At 41.4% G+C, this 24,491-nt stretch overlaps 1 protein-coding gene across 1 annotated transcript in view; it reads left to right on the top strand.

Annotated features, from left to right (window-relative positions):
* Positions 1 to 367: 367 nt before the first annotated feature.
* The window catches only part of nkd1 (NKD inhibitor of WNT signaling pathway 1), a 41,629-nt gene continuing 17,505 nt past the window's right edge, over positions 368 to 24,491 (top strand). The window contains exons 1-3 of the mRNA XM_078253048.1: positions 368 to 536; positions 642 to 674; positions 903 to 1,042. Coding sequence (XP_078109174.1) covers positions 512 to 536; positions 642 to 674; positions 903 to 1,042 — 198 coding nt within the window. The 5' untranslated portion in view covers positions 368 to 511. The remainder of the gene's footprint in view (positions 537 to 641; positions 675 to 902; positions 1,043 to 24,491) is intronic.

Here is a 24,491-nt window from a genome sequence, read left to right as displayed (position 1 = left end):
TCTAAGCATTTGGTTCAGACTTTAAAAGTCGGTGGTTTACAGCCAAGTAGGCTACATGAAAACAACAAAAAAAGGCACTGTGAACAACGTTTTTTTCTAGTTTCATGGAGGCCTAGGCTATACACTTAAAGAGTTATCAAAGCTAATGCCGTATTAAATGCTATTAAGTATTATTTTCTTTTCAAACCCCAGCAGTAGTTGGCCACACCTCATCCGTATTTTCGTTTTGCTTATCATTATTGTGTGAAGCCAGTGTCTAATCAATTACAGCAAGTCTTTTATTCTGAAAGCGCTGACAGGATGTTGTATATTGTCCTGTGTGTGTCTTGTCAGTGGCGGCGCTCTGGATCAAAGGCTCGTTTGGCTTTCCAGTCGTACGGTCCTGTAGCAACCTGAGCGCGCAGTCTGCTCTCGGTCTCTACGAACGCTCCTCTGTCTGGATACCATAGTTTCTTTTTTTCCTCTGGATTATATTTTCTGATGGTTTTCAACTCCAACTCGATGCATAGAAATGGGTAAACTGCACTCGAAACATGGTAAGGTTCCTTAATTCTGAGATAATTCACAGCTCTGGTTCTTTTGGTGCTGCGATACTTTTCGACTAACACTATTCATTGTCTTCTGATTTTCTTTCTCTCAAGCCGCTATTTGTAAACCGAGGGAGAGTCCAGAAGGTAAGAGCGCTTATTTTCCTATCGTATTCGTAAATGATAAAGTCTCATATTTCGGTCAGTTTTTGAACTGCAGAACAATTTTCAGAGTCAGCTCTCAGCTCATTAGAGTAGAGCATTGCAGCGAAGAGTCTGACTCTTTGAAAATTGACCACTTATGGAAAACATGAGTGTAGCAGCGCGAGGAAATATAGTTTGTAGGTTCAATTAGAATATGCTTCTTTGTTTCAGGCGACAGTTTTGTAGTCAATGCCTGTTTGGCGAGAAAGGGAATCGACGACTGGCTCGTGAAGCAGAAATACTATTGCACGAGCTCTCGCCTCGAGCAACAGGACTGTCAGCACAAGAACAACTGCGGTTTGACTACACGGGTGAGTACGACTTTGTCCACGAGGTTCAAGTATTTATGTTGAGGTATCGTAATAGAAGCTTGTTAAATTGTTTCCTCGCGGTGCCTGTGCGCATTTCAAATAATTAGGACGAGGTTTTTGCTGTGGGTTTTCGTGCTTCAAGGCTTTTCACCTTAATGAGGCTACATTTCACTCTCCACCTTATGACTGTCTTTTGCCCAAGACGTACTCTTCTAATGTAGCCTACTCAAAGTCTTCACAAACTTTCTCAAAGCTTTGTTGGTGGACACACTTTTAATAATGGTCGTGAGAGTAGATATCTATTCATACCCCAGACGAGTCCTGAACTTTGGTGGTGGTGGCTCAGTCAATAGGGAGTTGGTTTGGGAACTAGAAGGTCGCTGGTTCAAGTCCCTGTACGGACCAAAGTACGGAGTGTGGACTGTTAGCTGGAGAGCTGCCAGTTCGCCTTCGGGGCACTGCCAAGGTGTAAGGCCTGAGCAAAGCACGGGGCTCTCATCCATGTGTCCTCACTCTGACATCTCTCTATCATCTGTGTGTGCGTGTTTGTGTGTGTGTGTTCAGGCCTGTGTAATGAAAAATGTGAATTTCCCCTTACGGGATAAGGGGAAATTGTCTTCTTCTTCTATATTGCCTGCACAGAGTGAGTTAGATGTTGCTGATTTCAGACAGTGAAAATGTTGCCATTCTGCCAGTCATTGATGTACTTTAAGTACATAGCTGCAAAAACCCAAGCTGACACTCTTGAAGCGAACCACAAAACACCTAGCTTTACCTTTTTGTTTCACTATGACAAAATAAATGTTATCCCCCCTTTGGCAGACTGCTCATCCACTCATGTAAGGTAACACATGTTAATACCATCCTATGCATTGATCCAAGGTTGTTTTTTTTAGGGAACAATAGATCAAGCCTGAGTTGAAAGCATTGCAGTGTGACAGTCTGGTGACAAGTGTGGATTGTAAAGACTGGGGAGAAATGTTGGAGGTCATGCTTGTTTTGTATTTTGGCATTGCCGTAAACACTGTGCTGTTGTTGTCAAGTGGGGAAATCCTTTGGAATTGCTTCACAGGAGCTTTTAAGCCTCTTTGGTTTGTGAGGCCGTCCTCAAAGGCAGCATGTTTGAGGAATAGGAGCCCGTCAAAAAAAAGAAGGAAAATCAGTTCCTCCACCCACGATCCAGACAATTTGAGCAGAAATGCATTTATCCATTAAATGCAGCCCAGAATCCAGGATCTCTTGTATTTCAACACATTAGAGCACCTATTGTAGGATTCTGTTGTGATGTTTTGTAGCACGATCTTCCTTTTTAAATACTTAGTACCCATAGTTGCATACTGTTTGAAAAACTACATCATTAGCATGTAGCTGCTTGTTGCATTTAACAGCCAATCTTATTTTCCCTTCTCTTACCCTCTCATTTGCTTTTTATGACCTTTACTCATACAGCATGCAGTAGTTTTCGTGTAAAGGTCATGTTATACCATGCATTTAAAGTGATTATAATGCAAGCAAGACATAACTGCACATGCTGGATTGGATTCTTAAAAAAAAAACGTTGGTATGAGAATTTATTTCCATGCTGGTGGGGAGAAGGCAAGTATCACATTTGAGGAAGTTTTAGGCAACAGAAATATCTACTAATTCCTGCCCAAGTCAGGTCCAAAGTCCACCATTGTTTTTTCTTTGGTGGCTAGGTGTTTTTCAATGGCTTTGCTTTGCCTGAAGGGCAGCCATGGGGTTGCATGGTGGGTCAAGCCCCTTTCACACATATGCAGGCTACTCCAGGAAATGTTCAGAAACATTTCCTGCATTGGGTCATGTGTGAATGGGATCTATATTCAGGGAAATCTGTACCACTAATTTCCCACGTCAATACCTTGTAACATTTCAGAGAAAATGCTGGTACGGCTGTGTTGTGAATGAAAGCAGTAACATTGCAGGGACAAGCAAGTAAAGGGTTACGTCCGTCTGACGAAAGACGCTTTCACGTGGGGCAAGCGAACCAATCACAAGACTCCGCTGATGACATATTTGAAACTTCTTTACAGTTCCGCATTTACGGCAGTGCATTCGCGGGTGATATAACTAACAAGCAATACAAGAACATGGGCACGGGACAAAAACAGCCCCTCGCCTGCGATGTTCCTGAAAATAACACGTATATTCGGCCTCGCCCCATCTTCTTCTTCTTATTCTGTTGAGTTTTATGGCAGTTGGCATCCATAAGTGTGCATTACAACCATCTGCCGGACCGACACTTGCTCTATCTACTCTGGCATTGCCATGGCATGTGTTAAAAGGCGCAAGATGGAAACCTTCCTGATTGTAGTGCATGTGTGAATAGTAAAAACAAATCACCAGTGGTGCCTGAAAGGTTATCCCAGTAATTTACCGGGAACTATGTGTCAAATAGGCTTTAGTCATAAGAGAGGAAGTGGTCATTATAAATGTCAAATTAGGTGTGATGTGCAAGCTATTGAGTGTGGTACATGAGTTGGGAGGGTGGAACTGGCTTTACATGTTGCACCCACATGGTGTCAAAGTTTCTGATCCTGACGTGCACAAAGCTGCAATAAACGTCTTCATATAGTAACTGCACCCCACTCATTTCAGGCTCTGTGGCTCCGGGGCCATTCTTTGGAGATTGGCTCCATGAGAAACACCTGAAACTATATTTATTTTGTAGAGCATGTGGACGCTGTTGCAGCAGAAAAGCCATGCCATTTACGTGGTTGGCCTATGTGTTGAGTGGGCTTCATCCGCTTTGGGCAATTAAAGCATTTAAATCCACATTATTACCATGCAATTACCATACATTATTACCACAAAAACAAACATTCACTAATTTGTTCCTGGAAATATACATGTGCTGCTTTCCCCCAACAACAGTGGTGTGGGAAGTGTTGGCCCAGAATGGAACAGGAGCCTCTGCTGAAAGGGTTAGATGTTTTTGAAAAAAAATTTGGAGTCAGTGGAGCTCAGTTTGTATACAAAAATTCTAAAAAAGTCTGTGTTCCAAATGGCTTTTATACCTCAGAGGGAAAATGAATAAAAGAAGAAAGGTGTTTCCATCATCAGTATGTATTTGGGTGCTTTTCCCTTTTTGTTTTGTGATTATAAAGTGAATCCAAAATCTTTAATATTCAGTTTTCAACATTTTAACATTTGTTTGCTTCTTGCTTTAGTTTGATGTTATAGAACATATTTCTACACATTTATAAAGTTCTGGTTTGAATGAGCAACACATCGATGGTAGAAGAATCATTGTTCACACATGAAGCTTTTGCAACAATCAACTATCTAGGTCTTTGGAATACTTGGATTTCTAAATGGGCCAATTCCATGTTGATTCTATGCCGACATGGCATGATAATTGTGGAGACATTAGCCATTTTTTCCTCTCACCACGGTGCCAGCACTACTGCAGAGTAGTGTTTAATTGCAAAATAAGGACATCAAAAAAATGTTGTAGGTTCTTGCACAGGCTGCTTATTCTGTATTGATAGTTATCCTGCTAGTGTGTTGATCATCTGTGCTGCTAAGGGAATACTTTCTACGTCTCTGTACCAGCACTTTTTTTTTTTTACTGCACTTTAATGTAAAATGTTCTCATCAATCTGAGTTTACATGATGTGTGCTTCAATACCGTTGGCCTGTGCAAAAAAAGTAGTAGCTGTCAGAAGCTTTCCTAAAGCCTAAAAACATCTAACTTTGTACTGGTACTTTTTACATTTGGCATGTGTGCTGTTAGCATTATGCTACATATTATGATTACAACGTTTATTTCTTAGATTAACTGATGTTTTATTTGTAAATTTAGCTGCTTTGGTTCACGTTAGAGCTATTGAAGAAGCGATACACAAATGTTATGAGGTCCCCACGCTTTCAGAGCATTTATGGATTAAATGCCACATGTGAAAGTCATTTACTTCAAAAGTATACTCTAAAGATTATAAACGATCAAAAATGATCTCAAATCTTGATCTATTAGGTCTCATTTTAATGAATCTGTTAAGAAAATGTTCACCGTATCACATGTTTTAACTGTGTTAGAAGTCTTAACGCTCTGGGAAAAAAGAGTTTAAAAACTCAACCCCACAGTGCTTTCAGACTAAAACAGAAGCTTAGCTCTCTTAGGTGAGATAATGTGTGTCACCTCAGTCAACTCTCTTAGCTTTAAAGCTGTCTATATTGTATAGAATACCTGTTGAGATAGTTATTTATAGCCGCTTTTCTTTGAGCCCCCCCTCCCAGCTGAACCAGGGTCCAGGAGAATGTGGGTCGGGTGTCAACAGTAGGGAGTCCACGCTTGGAATTCTTTTGATCTGATCTTTTCCAAACCATATTCCCTGTAGGAACAATGCCGGTTTCATACAAGAGTCATTATCTTGAAGCGCTGCTCATATTAGCATTTTGTCTTTATTATTGGTTTTAAATTGAAATTGTGGTTGAGTACGCACTGACAGATTGAGACATAAAGATTGATTTTAATGCTGTAAAGACTCTAGACCCATTCATGAGTTCTGCAGTCAGATGACAGTTTGTTTGAGCTTGGCAGACAGTGAGTGAGTGGTGTGGGCAGGTGGATCCGTGGGTCACAACACATGAGATCCAGGACATGTGAGCCTTGGCACACTTTCTCCCCTGTGTACAGCATGGTGTCTACACCTACCCATGAATCTGATATGTTATGTGCACCCTGCAGAATTATGTCGCTGACATAGGCATTGATAGGGTTCTCACGACTTATGACTTAGAAGTTCAAATTTCTGTTGCTTCTCTTGGCATCAGATGAAAGAAAAGTTTAAATTAGACGAAAGAAAACTGTGTTTGTGTGTATGTCAAGAGTAATTCAAAACAAAACCATTTTACCAAGGGATGTGCACAATTAGTTGATTAAATGTTGCTTCCCTCCCTAGTTGGCACCAGAAATACTAGTTGGGTCAATTTACAAAAATGATTATTATTAGTTGACCATGCCGCCTGACCCTCCCTTGCTCCCCAGTTTCTTCTGTCTGGGATCAGCCTCCTCCTGCAGCAGTGGCATCTCTCCGCTCTGATCTAAAATCATCAGCCTTTCCTGACTTACTTCCACCCCGTCGTGTTCTCCCGTCCCCGCCTGCCACCACCTCCTTATTCCAGAATAGCGGCTGGGTTCAGCAGTCAGTCTGGTTCTCTCCTGTTACACTGGATTGGCCAGCAGCACACTGAAACTAGCTCGCTAGCTAGCACGTATGCTACACACTAAAGCTATCTACCTAGGTTGCTAAGAATCAATGAAGCGGGCTTACGCCAGGTAGCTCAGGGAATCCAACTTGCACGCTAAGAATCTATTGGTATAAGCGATGCCAAACCATGTCTTAGACCGTGGTGCTCCCTGGTGTTTTGTCAATTACACCACACATCAAGTTTGTGCAGACTAATTTCGAACCGGCGCCTGATCAAATTTGCGGCCAGTGATTAACCTTAAAGATTTAATTGTGCTCAACTCTGACTGTTTTCTAAGTGTTTGCTTACTTTTAGACTAGTCGACTAGTTTAAACGTCAGGGAAATTATTCGTTAGGCACACCCCTAATTTTAACGGTTAGTCCTCCCAAAGTTATCCCTTTGTAATGTCAGATTCCCCTCCCCCACTTCTGGGTCTTCCGCCTCCTCCTCTCTCCCCTGCCAGCCTCCATCTGTTTCTTGCGTTTACCCTGTGGCCCTGTGTTGGTTGTGGCTGATGAAATGAGACTGCATTTGAATAGGGCCATGCAGGGAGGTGTTTGTAGTGACATTGATGGCTCCTCCTCTGTGGTGAAGCCCTACCCTCTGTGTAGTAAAAGCCACCTCCAGTTTTCCCAAGCTGCTGCTCTCACAATTCCAAAATTTAAGTATTTTTTTTTTTCTCAAACTGAGCTTCAATCAACTTGTATGGAAGCGTAGACAAAAAGCAAAGGTACGTCTGACGACAGAATGCAACTCAAAAGTGAATCATAGTGAAACTTCTGCTCCCAACCCCCTTGTCTCGCAGTTGGTTGCCAGCCCTTTGATTATTTTGTTTTTGAAAGTAGAAAGGTTTTTTGGAAGAAGGCCTAAAGCTTTTAAACACATTCCCTCAGCCTCCAAGTCTGATAAAAGACATGGCAGGTTTTGCGCCCCCTTCGTCTTTCGCTTCTGCTGTTGTGCTTTTTCTCTCCTTGTCGTTCTCACAAAGCAAGGGCCCTCTAGTAGCTGAAAGCACCTTTCAAATGCAGACTCCTCTTCCTCTTTCTCTCCTTCTTTCTGTCCTGTCCCTGTGCGTTTTCTTTTCCCACCGGCTGGCCTCTTGTGCGTGCTGTGTGACGTATGCCCCTCTCCCACCGGGCTCTACCCCCTCTGTGCTCCCAAGGGACCAAGGCCCTGTTGTTGGTCTTTGAAGAGGCTGGGAGAAAAGTTTGGAGCCACACTCTAAAGAGAAGAAAAGCCTTAGCCTATGGGGAGGAGGGGTAGCACCTGGCCATAGAGGGGCTCTGTGATTTCTTTTGATTTTCCCATGAGAAGATGCGGTGGAAGTCTTGGGCTGACGTCAGCGTAGCTGGGGGACTGGGAGGTTCGAGGACATACAGGTGGCGTTAATGTCACATCCGGCATCGTATGTCACATAGATTACTAAAAGCTGGAGGAGAGTCTCCTGTGTGACAAAGCTGAGCGGATACCTCTCGGTTTCTGTGAATGGTGCCTTCTGGAAAGGTTTTCTGTGAAAGAATGACAGTGGTTTAGAGTAAGGTTAAGCCCTAGTGGCATGTAGACATTTCATCAGGTTTATCCACTTTTCTTCTTTTTTTGTGTGAAGGCATCTCTTCTCCATCTCTATTTCACAATGACCATTATACATCACATACCATTTTCTGATTTTGTTAAGAAATGCGGGATCAAATGTGTTCAGTCTAGTTGGAGGGATCTTTGTAGTCCTCAACAAGTACCATAACATGTTTAAAGATTGTAAAAGCAACGATCAACTGTCACTTATTGGTGTCAGTAGAAATATAACTATGCATTTGGCATCTTAATGGTATGAGTGAAATGGCGCTCATGTATGTGCAAATCTGTTAATGGATGTGCAGTATGTCTGGAGTCAGCTGTCCGTATGCACTCCAGAGATCAAAGGATTCTGGGGGAATGTGCTCTAAATCTCGGAGGATTAGCAGCTGAGATTGTGCTTTGTTTCCCCAAATATATGCTCAGTTTGGAGCAACAGATAGCTGTTGATGAAAGTGTCTTTCACCACCTCTTCACAAATACATTCAGGCTGGAGGGTTTTGTTCCACACTTGAGGGTGGCATTTATTTCACAATTCTAAGAAATAGTTAGATTTTGAGGATGTTTGTTTGGCTATTTAGTTCTTCTTTGTTTTGGAAATGGAGTTATACTGACCTCAGATTGAAATGTCTTGCAATTGATAAGCATGTGCCTAGTGTATAGTATAGTGTGATACTGAGCAGATAATCCGTCTGAATCTAGAGTTTGTTTAACTGACATCATCTGTGCTGTAATGCTTACATATATCTGTAACCTTTGATGTGCGTGTATGCCTTAGACATGCTAATGCATTTTGAAAAGCTTCAGGAAAGTGTTCCTTTTTCCACCTTTTGACTTAAATATTAAGGTAGAAAGGAGAGCAATTAATTGTTGAATATTTTAGTTGATCGATAATGGCAAGTTTCATGTAGCCAATATAGTAGATCTAAGACTTTTTCAATGAGGCACTTACTTTTTTATATAATTCCTTTGATAGATTATGTTTTTTTTTTTTTTTTTTAAGATTTATATGGGTGCCTGCTCTACCAGGTGAGCTACCCAGGAACCCATTGTTGTGTTTGATGGTCAGGTAAAAAATGTACATGTATGTGAGAGGCAGTATTTCAGGACTTCAAGAAAAAGGTTTTAATCCGCTCTCTGATTTATATGGGATTTCAGCCACATTCCTGACCTAAAATATCCATCATAAAATTAAATAATGCTTTTTTATGCTAGCAAACTTCACAGAGGAGGTCTTTCATTATACTGAAACGTATTGGTAAATGTAAAAAGGGCTGTCAAAATAACGCGTTGATTAATTAATCAGAGAAAAAATAACGCGTTCAAAAAAATTAACGCAGATTAATCCATTCCATATTGACGTTTGCATACAGACGAAAATCTGGTGCCACTGATATGTCTGCGCTTCTCTCTGCTGCTCTGAAACAGACGTTACAGGAAACACAAACCCCGCTGCATGTGACGGTAGTTAACACAATACTCAACAGCAGCTAACGTTAGCCTACCGCTAGCTAGTTAACACAATACTCAACAGCAGCTAACGTTAGCCTACCACTAGCTAGTTAACACTATACTCGACAGCAGCTAACGTTAGCCTACCTTTAGCTAGTAGCTGGATTAAACACGGTTAAAATGCTGACAGCTAACGCTAAACGGTGTAAAGTTTGACTGTGTTTTACTGTAGCGGATTCAACACCGGGATGTAACAATCTGCAGCTGCCATCGGAGAAACAACACAGACGGTGCGTTCAATGAAACTGGTAAACTACAGTCTCGTGGTGCATTTGAAGTTATTGTAAATGTCCTTTTCCTATCTGGTTGTTGTTTTTGTCGTTCAACAGCAATTTACTAGTGAAATAAGTTATTGTTATACATTATTATTAAATCATTTAATTTTGACCATATGGCCTTTGCAATAAACAAGCCGTTCTTTAATGTCATCAACTGTTGTTTAGTACCCTTTTTTTTTCTTTTCTTTTTTTACTTTCTTAAAAAGTATCGGTTCAGGCACCATTAATTATGTATGCGATTAATTTCGATTAATTAATCACAGAGTATGTAATTAATTAGATTACATTTTTTAATCGATTGACAGCCCTAGTAAAAATCTATAAAACATGCCCAATAGTATGTGCAACAGTGCAAAATAAGCCTATTTTACTCACTGTAGGCATTTTGACTTGCAGCACAGGCGCATCTAATAACAATAACGATGGCTCAGTTCCATTAAGTGTCCCAGTAAGCTAATACAGTGAGCCAAACATTTAAAAACCAGGACCCTGGACCTGGCTTACCTAAATGGAATGCGGCAATTAATGCTATTGATTATACCTGTGCTTTTCCTGCTATGGCATGTCAGAATGACTGCGTAAAAAGGGACAAGTGCTGAGGATTAGAAATCAGTGGGCATAGTTGCTTTAGTTTTTCATATGATAGATGACTTTAATGTAGTCTGTACTTTAAAACTACATTTTTACTCAGACCTTTGTAAGTCATATATACAGAAATAACAGAAATCGTAGGTGCTTGCCCCAAAAAATTCAAAATAAAGTTCTGATTATAAGAATAGTCTGTTATTGGTGGGGATTGACAGGTGTGTGTGTGTGTGTGTGTGTGTGTGTGTGTGTGTCTGGGAGAAACTCTAGGTGACTGCCGGGGCTCCTGTGTTGACACTGAGCTCCTCTGCCCATTTTAATCAACCACTTAAAAGGCTCTGCTGAAGTGGGTGTTTAAGTGTTTAAACCCTGAATAATTCTCTCTTGTTTGTTTATCATGTTCCCCTACGGGTTGTGCTCTGGCCCATGCAGTAAGTGCTGAATAATTTGACTGAGCACTCAAAGTGGCTCTCAAATAGGATGCGATGAACATCTGCATAAAACTGCTATCAAGCTCTCATGGGAGTGCGCCTATGCACAGGATCGTGCATGCACACTCATGTTCCATGAAGCACACAGGCACATTACCCATTTGTTTACCCTGATGTGAATCCATTTATCACTGCTAACAGACGCAGAGTCCCAGCGTGATTCCCTTCCACTTGTTTTTCTTACAAACTGGTCGAAGGGAAACACCAGTGATGGGACTCCACAGCTTCCATGAGCCCTGCTGTTGTATTTATCCTTCTTGTGTGAGAGCTTTGGTGACCAGGGCTCTAAGGCCACCTGAAGTACAACGAATGGAGGAAGTGGGCTTAGGTAAACAGAGTTGGGAGAGCATTGTGCCTCCCACAGACAGAAGTTTCAGGGCTCTTCTGCTCTTCCTGTGGCGCCAGGGCTGGAGGAGGTCTGGCTTGTCTGTTAGGGGATGTTTTTGGTGGAAGGAAAGCTAAACAGAGGAGTGGCCCTGCTGAAAGGAAAGTTGTCCTCTCCTGGTGTGTATATGCTCCGCAGGTGCTGCAACCTAAAGAGGACCTCACCATGTAGACTCTCAAAGAAGCAGACCAACCCTGTGCTCCCCTAAGGGCCATTTGCTCTGTCCGTCAAACCAACTCCCCCACTCAATTTCTTGCTCAAGTTTGAAAAAACAGCATCCTTGAACAAAGGTTTCTGCTTGGACATAGGCTTGTATTTAAAATGTTTGTCTGTGTTTTGGCATAAAATGTATCCCCACCATATAGTCTTTTACCTTACTTTCTGTAAACTTTTCTTATTCATAGGCTACAACAATGTCACATGATGTTACATTTGTTTCCGCTCTCTCTGCTGGGATTTTCTTTTGTGGATATAACGTTGAACTTTTCATTAGTTATAAATGGTGCTCCATATCATTGCTACTTCCTGTATGCTGATGATATGATTGTTTTACTCAAATTCAAGACACGTACATACTAGAAGTGATGTGCCTTAGCGTTTGCATAAATATTGTTTCTGGTTTGTGTGTATTTTTGTATTTTCTAGGTTTTTGTTTGTTAATGTATGTGTGAGCATCGGTAGTAGAATTTGGTAGTAGTTTGCAACTGAGTAACTTACTCTGCTGCAAGTTCATTATGGTGAGCAGTGACACAAGCCACTAATTCCAGTCAGCTCTGAATAGAAACCAGCCCCTGGCACCAGCACACTTGTATATAGTAGTTGAAGTGTCTATTTCTGCTGCTATGTTTACTTGCAAAATTGAAACACTGTAATTACAGAGATTTTAGGTCCACAGTTAAAAGGTCAGATGTGAGAGATGTGAGGGATGTTTAGAGGTAGTGGCTTGTGGCCGGCAGGATGTCTGCTCCAAACATTGTGTGTGTGTGTGTGTGTGTGTGTGTGTGTGTGTGTGCGCGCGCATGCGCACATGTGTGTTGTGAATATGCTTTTGTGTGTGAGTGTATGGATACTGTGTAATACTGGATACTGGATGTGTGTAAATAGGCAGAGAAGAAGAATGGCCACCTTGGTGTTGAGGTCAGTTACATCTGGTCAACATGCACACGTCAGAGGTTTTCATAACTGCCACCTACCACATGGAGCTCCGTGGTTGATTGCAGTGACAAGGTTTTAGTAACTGGCTTTGCATGAAATAAGAGAAGGGCTGGTAGTTATAGATGTTACAGACAACTGTCATTAGGTAGAATTGTAGAGCTCTGATTATAAAAATGAGCTTTTATGACATCTCCTAATCTACGGTTGTTGTTTTTCTCACTGTGTGTAGTCGCTGCATCGCATCCAGACTGCAAAATTGCACTCGCGATGCAACTCTGACAACTTGCATAACTGATGCAGTAGATCAGATATGAGCAAAAACATGATCTATTTTGTGCATTCCATCTTGTAATCTAACATGTCCTGGTTGGATCAGATGATAAACTCACATTAAAGAGAACACTTTACTTGATTATAAACTTAGATGTCCTTTATTAAAAAAAGATTATGAACTTGTCTAAATCTACTGTCTTCTCTCTATGGGAACTTACAAGAGGACAACATTGTTTAGGTAATGTTATCTTTTCACCAACATCCAGGATCTTGGCATGAATATGTCCTATTTTATTATTTTCTTGTAGCTACTGACATGACAAGTCACAGAGGTGTTGTTTCTCATTTGGCTGTGGTTAAAGGTTTACGTGCCTGTCACTGTCTTGCTGCCCTCGAGGTAGACTTTCTGGCTAAAACCTTGTTCCTCCCACACTTTGCAGCACTTGAGACTGGCGTCTGAAGCCACCCAGACGACTGAAGGACTGTCTCTCCTCAAAGAGCACTTTGACTAATTACTAAGACCCTCTGGACACAGTGTAGCACACTTGCAAGGAACACATATGCATGGAAGCAGGCATGCTGCCAACCAGTTTTCTTAAATGTATAATCCCTCCTATTTTTTGCAATAATGATTGACACACACGCACACACTCTGTAAGCTCATGTCACCTCAGCAGGACCACTCTGTCCTTTTTGCCAAGGAATTTAAAGGTTCCAGAGCAAACTAATTTCCTTCATGAAGGATGAGATATACTATTGCTAAACTAACCGCACAAGCTTTTGGAGATGAGGTGTGTCATTTTGCATAAGACTCCCTCTCTTCTCTTTTTCTCATTATTTTTTAACTGAGTTTCATTCTGAATTCAGAGGGCCATAATGTTGTGATTTGTTACTCTTGGCAGGCGGAGACCACCTGTAAATCAAGGCCAAGCGACAGGCTGTCTCCATTCCCTTCCAAACCATAGCTTCCTCTTGGGAATGCAAGGCCCCAAAGTGGAGTTCATTGGCTGGGGTTTTAAGGATTCACCTCTAGCTCAGATTCCCTGTTAACTCTCCGACTCCCAAGGAAACTTGAGGATAAAAACAGAAGTGGCTTTGCTCGCGTTGTCTGCTCACGTTACCTTAATGCCTGTGTACCGTATACCGGTTGTTATATGAGCAGTGTTAGTGTGAAGTTCAGCTACAGCCAACTCAGCAACTCAAAATGACAATAATTAACTTGTGGTAACAGTAATAGTATTGGTCTCATTTATTGTGAAGATTACAGTAGTGTGCACACCTACTGGGCTTGCAAACTATTGCTGGCACACGCAACAATGTTGTTCTTCACAGGTAGTGTTGTCTTTTTAAATCTTTTACAAACAAATTTAAAAGAAACTAAGAGAATATTTGTTATTGAGGCCCAGTGTTTTCCTTGTTGTAGAAAATCAAGGCACTCTCAGCTTTCGGTGTCTCTAAATTGCTGGAGGGGTGATCGTGCAGTTAGACTCTTGATCTTGACACCTTGTATCCTCTCCCTCGCCTCCTCTCTGAGGTAAGCTTTGATAAACGGTACGATAAATGTTAATTGCTGTGGTTATATGTTTTTCAAAAGCTAATAAAGGCTGTTACCTTGTGTAACAGGTAGGATTTAGTGCCCGAGGGGCTGGCTGAGTTGTAAAAGCTTATCTTTGCAGGTGTAAAAGTTTTGTAAATGGGTCATTAAAGTGTTGGCCAACTTCACACATAAAACACAAAAAAAGGGAGAGAGGGAGGCAGATTATTTCAGATCAGCATGTTTCTGAAGTGGAGCGATGAAGGCTGTAAATCTAATATTCCACTGAGCCTTTCAGGAGGCAGCCTTTGATGTGGGTGAGGTAATGTGACCAGCAGTGTTTGCAATGTTAATCTGACGTGGAGAGATGACTGGTGGCTGTGCACTATCGCTCAACAAAAAGAAGGCATCAACTCACTGCACTTGTGGGTCCTGTAAAAAAACAGATACATTTAGCAAACAGCTTTCCACATGAATTTACACAGCTGACACGCATGCTCACACATTACACAGACATGTGTCTTTGCAACCTTTTATCTAGCAATGTCAGAGAGTTAATTTACACTGAATATATAGTACACAAAGAATAACTCTGAACTGAATTGCACCTCCTCTGTATGCAGGGATTTTTCTTTCTTTGTGTGTGTGTGTGTGTGTGTGTGTGTGTGTGTGTGTGTGTGTGTGTGTGTGTGTGTGTGTGTGTGTGTGTGTGTGTGTGTGTGTGTGTGTGTGTGTGTGTGTGTGTGTGTGTGTGTGTGTGTGGAGAATCTCTGCATGACCTGTGTCATGAACTAGAGTTAACGCAGTAAGCCCTCTGGCATGTGCTTCCTCCACAAACCCCTCCAGTCTTGGTGTTGCTGACCATGCACACTTTAATCATAGAACAGCTTCCTCCAACCTGCCTGGTGATGGATCCCAACTCTGTGACTATAATTTCCTTCCTGGGGTGCAGGGAGAGAAGTGGGTGTGCCGTGACTGAGGGGTGTCAGGCATGGGGCCGCAGAGTCTGGAGGGAAGGTGTCTGTCTTTGATGTTTCCTCTGAGACGTCAAATTACACGTTAGACATCTTTAGTCAGCAGAGTTAAAGGACTTACTTGTGCAATTATTTATCCAGTTTGTTGTCCGCTAAACTCAAGTATTGCTCTTTCTCTAGAGATGATGAAAAATCAAGGCAAACAAAGTGGTTAAGATGTAGAAGAGAAAGCTTTAGTGGTCATTTGGGGCCTACATGTGGTTTTAAAGTCGAGGGGTTTAACCACTTGATGACAATTTTCCCATCTAATGAAGCCCCTGATTTTTTTTTTTTTTGCATTTTAACTAATGCTGCTCAGCTGTACAATATTTTTTTCTGAAAAATAAAACATGTGCACTAAATGTACTGTAAAGTGCTTCAGATTAGAAACATCCACCAGATCGCTTATGTTTTGTTAATGGTGCATGTGAAGGACTCAACCTGAAACGATTTACAGTCTGTGACCTCTGGGAAGCCATTGAGTTTCTTATCAAAGCCATAAAATTGCATTGTGAAACACAGAAGATATGACTTCCTCTTGGCACTGCAGACTGCTCATGAGGTCAGTTTTATGCATTTATTTGGTTTGTTGTAAAGCTCTGACATTTTAGAAGCCCGAAGCATCTGTTCTATTGGAACAAATTTAAGAAACTACCTCAATGCATCATGTGATGATGACCCTGATAGTCTCTTTGAAAAAGACAAAAACAGATGTATCTTGTTTGGCTAGAGAGAAATGCAGAGACATTAATTTGCCATGGCTCTCAGTCTGTAGGTGTTGTATGAAATTGGTCTCGTCTCCCCTCCCTCCTTAAATGGGACTGTCTCGCGTCAGCTTTGCTATGCTATATGATTATCTGAGATCTTTATTTCATGTGTGAAAACTGATCCCCTTTGAAGCCTCACTCAGAGGCAGTGCGACGCTTCACTACCTCACATCAACACTCTCTATCTTGGCTCCATCTCTGGGCGTCATGTTTTACTGCTACGTGGGACTTTGAATGAGGTTGTTTAATGCTGCTGGAAGGTGAGGAGCAGTCCAGCGAAAAGAACTGCAAAAAACTGGACCCAGGTCAACTTCTGTTTGATGATGACTGGTGGTCCGTTTAGTTTCTTTAGTTTTTTTTTCCTCTTGCAGCAGCACCACATTGCAGGATAGGCACTGCTCCAGATTCCAAGAGTTGTGCTCGGTCCTTTGAAACTGCCTCCGGTGTATCTCAGTTTACTCTTTGGGAGTGTGGAGAGGGATGGGTATTTCCTCTCTTGAGGTCCTCTGCGAGTAACACTACACCTATAAGCTAATTTGCAGCTCTAAAACTAATAAGAGTTTTTTTTTGTTGTTGTTTCTCTTCTCAGTTTTCAACATTGGGGCTGCGTGTGCACTAGAGATTTGTTCTGTTTTCTCCATTAGTAATTCATAAATTTTAGCTAATGGCTGCTATCCAGGCTAGACGGAATCAGTCAAAACGATTTTATTTGCCAAGTGCACTAACTTTATGAGACAAAGTACAAGACATGATGACAACTTAAGTGTACTGTATACTAACATACCTGGTACAAGGACAGCTAGGTATCACATGTCTTGTACTGTTGAATAGTATAATACTACCTGTAGTCTACTATACCTCAAGCAATCTACACACATGTACAGATATTGGACATGCTGTAGCTATGATGGATTTGGCACAAGTGAGAATAATCATGTCTCACTTTCTGTAATGCTCTGTTTCACCCTTTCTAGTGCTGGGTGGCTTTTATTTGAGCTTCAGCGACTGCGGCCGTCTCCCGTTTGAAAGGCCCAGGGGAAGCAGACACGTACTTGGACAAGCACTGCTGTGATTCCCACATTCTCCCTTGTCTCTGTCACTCTGTCTCGCCCACTTGGCTAAATGGCCTTTCATGTGTGTCGCTCCCCACTTCATGTCGGCACCGCTGCTCCAAACGACGCAATCCTGAAGGTGTTTTCTTTCGATGGGTGGGGGACAGAGCAGGAGGCACCCAGGCGCAATCCTAATGAGATTTTTCCTGGGTTTTGATGGAGTGCCAGTAGCTCTAGAGGCCTGCCTCCACTGAGCTCTGGCGCGCGATCAGGGGGAGCTGTCGTTGGCCGCATAAATTGTCAGCCTGTGTGGTGGGTCGTGGAGGCAGACAGCATAGAGACCAAGAGGCCTTGTGGGACTTTCCCACAATCACATACAAGTACATATTATTTGCACTTTAATGTACCCTTTTGCTTTCAAACACACACTCGCAGCAGGAAAGAAATTGGCCCAGTGCGTCAATGTCTGCAGTGCCAGAGTAAGGATGACGCTAAAGGCAACTCTCTGCCTTTACTCACCAAGTCGGTCGGTTCTGTGCCAGCATGCGCTTACTGTCTTTTTCACTTTCTCTCTTGCTCTCTCATCACTATACAATAAGACCCCTGAATGCAAAATTAAATGGCAAAAGCTCTTTTTAATCTTTTTTTAACCTTACTTATTTCAGGGTAGTCTAACTGAGCAGTGCTCTTTTCAGCTACACCCTGCTCTACATTAGTCCAGGATGCACTCAGTTGATTTTGTCATTATTCATATTCATGCGTGATCAAGGTTAGCATCCAAGGGACCAGTTGGGTCATTTAACATTATCACATTAATTGAAAATAAATGAAAAAAATGTAACTGCTAACAGATGGAGCTTTTAAGTCTGTGTGGTTAGCTACCTTTTCAGGGCTGTCATATTCTACTTGCGAGCCAAGATGAAAATGAACAGTGTTAACAGCAATGTGACATTTTCATGAATTTCCTTTAGAAGGTGGCCTCAGGGCGCTGACACACAGAGCCGATTATCGGCCGTCAGACTGTCTGGTGAGGTCGGTGACTCGAGTCTGTTCGGTGTGTTCCGTGCCGTCGTCCGTCCGAGGAGCCGTCGGCCTTCATTTGGGCCGACCCGACATGTTTAGTTGGAGACAGGGCAGTTGGGACTCACCCGGAAATGGCGAGCGGATGACCCTCTCAAAATCTGACGAAAATCTTTTAAACTGACCTTTGTCGATCTGAAATGAAGACAGATTCAGAAACTGCATGGCCTATTTCTCGCTTAAAATGTTTTCAGAAACACGCTTCGGTGAACTATTTTAGTACAATATGAGATTGTATTCTGAACAAGCCGCCATGACAGTCTGGCTGTGAATTTCCGGAGAAAAAAGACCCACGTGACGCGTTCGTCCTATCGGCTGCCGGTTTTCATTTTCTGGGAAACAATACAGAGAAGTGCCGCCTGCTGCCATGGAGACGTATTACATTTCGTGCACGCGCAGAGTGTACGCTCAAGTCGGCGTCGCCTCAGTGTGTTTTGAGGCACTTTTTTTGGACCTCGGGGACCCGACTGATCAGTCCGACTGTCTTTTCTGCCGACGGTCGGCCGTCTGGTTGGTGTGTCAGCACCTTCAGACTGACTGGGCCTCTGTGGACATAACGTCAAGGCTGTTGCTTTTCTATCCGCACTGAATGTTGTGAGTTACAATACATTTTGTTTACTGGGAAAACATTTATTTTAGTTCATGTAACATTTCATGACCACTTATCATATCTTTGGGAGAGGTGTTTAATTCTGTAAACTATGTGAAATTTAACAGCTATCTAAACTATGTTGTTCTGTGATCTAATGTTGAGGAAATACCTTTTTGAAAGTTTATGAAAGGCAAACAAATCATTTAGATGAAAGTGTTCTTAAAGTATTGTAGTTCAAGTGATCCTCCCTCTTGATTTACTCTTATTTTAATTGGTACACTATAATGGAGGTTAACTGAACTATATTTGATTATGAGTTTGCTATAGTTGACCAAAGGCCTGGTGTTGAATGAGCATTCCTCGCTCTTATGTTTTAGAGCTGACATTATCATTAGTAAGGAAAAAGTACTGAGGGGAGTAGTGTGAGTGGTCACCATTCTTAAAGATAAAACTTGATATAGTGTTCAGTACATTTTATTATTCTTAAATATGCTAATCCGTCTTTGGTTTATCCATATTAATTTTCATAAAGTGTACCACTGATGAGGTTTGCCAAATAGTTCCTATAGCCAAACCAAACAGGCCTTCAGGTCGGCTAGTAATGTAGATGGGATGTTGTAATGGGACAGCTACACTGTGTTCTGTGTTATAGCCCAGCAATAAATTACTTTGTGTTTGAGGGGCTTGAACAAGTTTAAAATACACAGGGGCCATACAAACCCTTGTCCTAAAAGACCTGAAGAAGCTCTGAAGGACCTGGCTGCTGTTGAAAACCAAATGCTTCGTGCAGTGATCTCCACAGAACATTTAACATCATGTCTGGAAAATTGTTTTAGCTAGTCCCAGGTGGAGTAGAAATATGCTTGTTTGTGTCCTAAATAGGGCTGGGTATCTTTCAAAAATGTTTAATACCGGTACCGATACTGTGAATTTAAAACCGTACACTGAACGATTTTATAAAATCCCTTAAAAAAAGAAATAACAACATTACACATTATGGTTCAAATCCTTTACACCCTTGTGACACACACTTTAGTCGAGCCCCTAAAAATACAACACACACACGTGAGCCCCGTCTCTGTGCGTAACATCAAGTTTTTCGTGCATGCCTCTACGACATGTAATGTTAGACAGCCAATCACAAGCACTACTAGATCTTGGTACAAGCATTTTGCATGCTTATTGGTTCACTGACGCTGATGAGATTTACTCCTTAGGTATTGAAACTTGGTAATGAATGACAAGGCATTTTCTACACAATGCTATGGAGGCAATTTGGTCGGTGCCTAAAAGTAAGTTCGGTACCCAACCCTAGTCCTGAAGCCAGCACCTCTGACTGAATGCTGCAGAGACGCTGGGAAGTGACACCTTGCTGTAGATTTTATAATTTGGATCCCAGAATACAGAGGCCAGCCGCTACAAAACGTTCAAATTTTGCAACACCCAATGTATAGCAGGGTTAATCACCAATGCATTCATATAGTGTTGATTTTATAGCAGTTTCGAAGGTTACCACCTCACAGTTTAATCGTTTAAAGGGGAACTGTGCAGTTTTTTTAAACTTAATTTACCTTAACTGAACAGCTTCGGAGTCATTGGAATGGTTATATGACTTGTTTTGAGTTAAATGGTGGTCGTCTCGCTCCCCCCTAGCGCCTGTGAGCGGAAAAACCACCCTTGCAACTTTCGGCCAGCGAGCCGCTGGCCTCAGCGTCAGGAGGTATCCTGGATATCAGGTCTCACGATGTAACGAATTGCACACATACGCCCATTCAGGAACCGGCTAACAAGGTAGCGATGGAGTTTTTCACACATTCGTTATGGCTGAGCCAGGAAAAAAGAAACAGAAAGCTAGGAAAGCATTGTCGGAGGAACAGAGAGAGAGGAAACGGCAGACTGACGAGGAGTCAGACACAAGTAAACATAGGAGCTGCCAAATATCTATTCTGAAGCTGTAGGGGGAGCTCTATAGAGAAACCTACGAGCAAAAAGCGATAATTGTCTAATTTTGTCAATATTTACCACATAATCAGGGTTTCTTTGTTTAACCACAATTAATTGTTAACATTAGCTAAGATCCTAAGGTACGACTGTTGATGGTAATTGTTGATTTTGTTTAGATGTGCCAAATTGTAATTATATAAGTAATTATTGGTCAGACTGTCGAGCTAAAGCTATGCTAGTTGTTAGCACTTGACCCTAAACATGTTCATAGCAACAAAAAATGACAAGGTGGGATACAGTTTGAAAAAATGTTTTCGAGGCGTTGTTTACTTCATTGGCTGTGTATTTTGTGTTATTACATTATCTGGGTCACATAACAGTGATATAACCAAAAGATGTATCCTGGAGTTCATAATTTGTTTAAAAAAAGTAATAAATAAATTTGACTGAAAGAGACAATTATATTGTTAATCGCAATTATTTCTGAGACAATTAACTGTACAGCTGTGGTTGAGCCACTGGGGTGGCCTCTGCTCTGGCCTGAAATGCACTCCCACAGTGACCTCTGACCCTTGAATTAGCAAGGGTCCCAAGAGAAACCCATCATTGGCTCATTGCTGCACCAAAAGAGATTGATGGCTCTTTTGTGGTTACCGTTTTACATACAAATATTATCATTTTGCATGCATACCATGTGTGCTTGAATTTAATGAGACCCGGTTTTCAGATTCACTAACTGTTTGCAAATGTTGCATCAGTTGAGCTTCGTCTTTACTCATTTGTGGAGAAATCCCTTTGGAGGGGGATGACTAGCATTGCAGTTTTTGGGCAAATCCACTTTGATCTCTTTCATTTCAAATCAGACTGAAGGGAGTGAGTTCAAGCCTTTATCCACTGTGGCTTAACAAACTAGACTAACTTACTTTCTTGTCCAGCAGCTTTAACATGCAAATTACTCTACTGTAACTACTACTGTCACTGTAACTACTACGGTCACTGTCACTACTACTGTTCACTTCTTCTTTAGTATGTAAGAATGTATGTGTCCTGTACTTTTTGATATCTGTTTAACAGTCTTCCAATTTGCATTTTATCCAGCCTTTAGTTTGGTATATTGAAGATATATTACAATATTTAAGAACCCTTTCAAAACATACTGAAAAAGGAAAAATTACTACATCAAACAAGGAATGGAGATTTTAGGGTCTTGCTGAAGAGAAAGGGCATCTTTTCAATAGTACCAGGAATTCTGTCAATCCTTCCTAAGTAGGAGTGACAGAACTGTTAAGTGTGTCATTCAAGTTACTGGTGGGGTTGAGAAGATTAATCTCTTTCAGACGGTGGGGTTGAGAAGATTAATCTCTTTCTCGTAGGTCTGAATAGTGTGGCCAGAAATGTTACCTCTGCCGTTAAAATCTCCCTTTTCTGGAGCTGGGCAAAGACATTGCCTCATTGTTCCTGTGACCAATTGGCTGGTGGGAACACAGGAAACTCAGAAGAAAACAATCTTTATTTTTAGAACTCCTACATGTTATTTTTTGGCACCGGACAACCTTATCAATCACTCCAAAAGCCAGAATCGAAAGAGCTAAGCTCGAAAGTAGTAGTGTCATCGGGTCAGTCAATCTGAGGGTGCTCTTTAGACGAGTATGTCAGATCAGCCACGGCCAAGGTGATTATCTGGGGAATTGGATGCAATCTTTGGTTCAGAGCTGTATCACCACTAGGGCAGGGAAGATATGCCTTAGTCCTGATTCAATTCTTTCACGATACATGGGTGCCGATTCAGTTTGTATTGCGATTTTCATTTATTGCGATCCTAGAAGTGTTGCGATTTGATAGTATTGAATATTGTGATTTTCTTTTCCTTCTTTAACAAAAACAAAAGTTGAATAATACACTTCTAGAGACAATATATCATGAGACATTTCTAAAAACGAATTGTTTTCTAAGAAGAATGCACATCACATGTCAGTCAGTCAGTCCGATATTTTTTTTCATTTGTAAAGAAGTACATAACATGGGTTTTCTGCATTTCCTGCTTTCGGTCTGTGTTGCTGGAAACGGATATGATGTAGTTGCCGTCGGCGGTACCATATGAACAGAAAGTATTTAGGTGAATCATTGGTGGTAGTAGTAATAATAATAATCATAATAAAAAAAATTGATTCTGGGGAAATGAATTGATTTAAAAAAATCACGATACATACGTAAATCGACACTGCGAAAGAATCAATATTCCCATTTATTTTTCTAAAACTTATTTATACTTTATACCTGACAACTGTAAGGATTCCTTATCAGGTTGCGAGTCCAAGTCCAAGAAATAGTTTATATGTCACAGGGCGAAGAAAATAATATAAGGAATGATGAAAAGTGTTGGTTTTCGGCCCCAGTTTGAAAATTCTTCTTTTAATGCTTCCTGGTATATCCAATTCTATTTAGTGGTCAGATAACTTCCATAAGAGGACGTGTGTGTGTGTGTGTGTGTGTTCGTGTTCGTGTTTGTGTGAAGTAAAAAAAAAAGAAGACATTTTTTTCTTTCTTTACACTAACCAGAGCAAATCCCAGAGCGGACTAATAATACGGCTCCCATCCATCACCACAGACAACAACCAATTAGCACATTCCTCTTCCCCCTTTTTCTCATGTTCTTGGTTAACCCCTCAATAATTTTGGATCATTTATCAAAAAAACATTCAAGATGCTATCTCTCTGTGTGTGTGTATGTGCGTGCATGTATGTGTCTTTGTGTGTGAGGAATGTTGATTTCTTTTGTGAGGCTTCGTGGAAACAGGCCAGTGTTAACATTACCACAGTCTAGCCATTCAGATCAACACGGGTCATACCCATTAGGGGTGGTACGGTTTTTTACACACACACACACACACACACACACACACACACACACACACACACACACACACACACACACACACACACATATATTTTTTCTTTTAATCTTTAACACTCCAAAAATATACTTCAGCATATGATATATAGCTAAAATTAGCATATTGAATGCATGTTGCACAATACATGCATACAGTGGCAGTTCTATCTATTGTTTTATTTCCGCTGTCATCATAGTTAACATGAAATCCAAAATGTTCCCACACACCAGACTATATACGATGCTGGCGCAGCCGCCAACTCTGGGCAGCCTTCCTTATCTCTCCCACTTACAATTTCTGCATGTGACGTGACCTGCAGCACTCAACACTCCGCACTCCACACTCCACCTGAGGAGTGGTCAGCTCGGCGCCTCTCAAAATCGGATGAAAATCTTTTAAACTGACCTTTGTCGATCAAAAAAACAGACTCCGATTCAGCAACTGTATGGCCTATTTCTCGCTTAAAATGTTTTCAGAAACACTTTTCGGTGAACTAATACGAGATCGTATTTAGAACGAGACGCCATTAGAGTCTGTTTTGAAATTCGGGAGCAGCAAGAACCACGTGGCGCGTTGGTCCAATCAGCTGCCATGTGTTGCGTTCGTCACGCTCATCCCCCTCGTCGTTTCCAGTAAGTGTTTTAACATAGGTGTCGAAAGTGGGCACTACAGCAGTAAGTGGTTAGTGCACATTAACAGTGTACTGACGAACCGTGCGACACACACACGCTCCGAACCGAGACATGCGAACTGAGCGGTTCGGATGTTTTTTCATGAACCGTACCACCCCTAATACCCATGTCTGTGATCTATGTGAATGGGTTAACACGCATCAACCAACCCTCCTTCGTGACCATCCTCTAGACCTGCGTTGAATGGGAGATTTATTACTTTTTATTTTTTACTTTATATACTATTATAATACTTTAATTTTATCTAGTAATTATGTAATGTCATTCTGTATAATTACTGGCAAATGAAATGGTCAGTTTAGCTGGCAAATGTGCAAAATTGGTTATCCCTGGGAAATTAATGCAATCATAGAAATCATACATACGTTTGAGAAATCGATCATCTATCTCTTTGTTTACCTTGTAAAAAACACATTGG

This window comes from Sander vitreus, chromosome 1 (assembly GCF_031162955.1).
Source record: "Sander vitreus isolate 19-12246 chromosome 1, sanVit1, whole genome shotgun sequence".
Lineage (NCBI taxonomy): Eukaryota > Metazoa > Chordata > Actinopteri > Perciformes > Percidae > Sander > Sander vitreus.
This window is presented reverse-complemented; position numbering and strand designations above follow the sequence as displayed.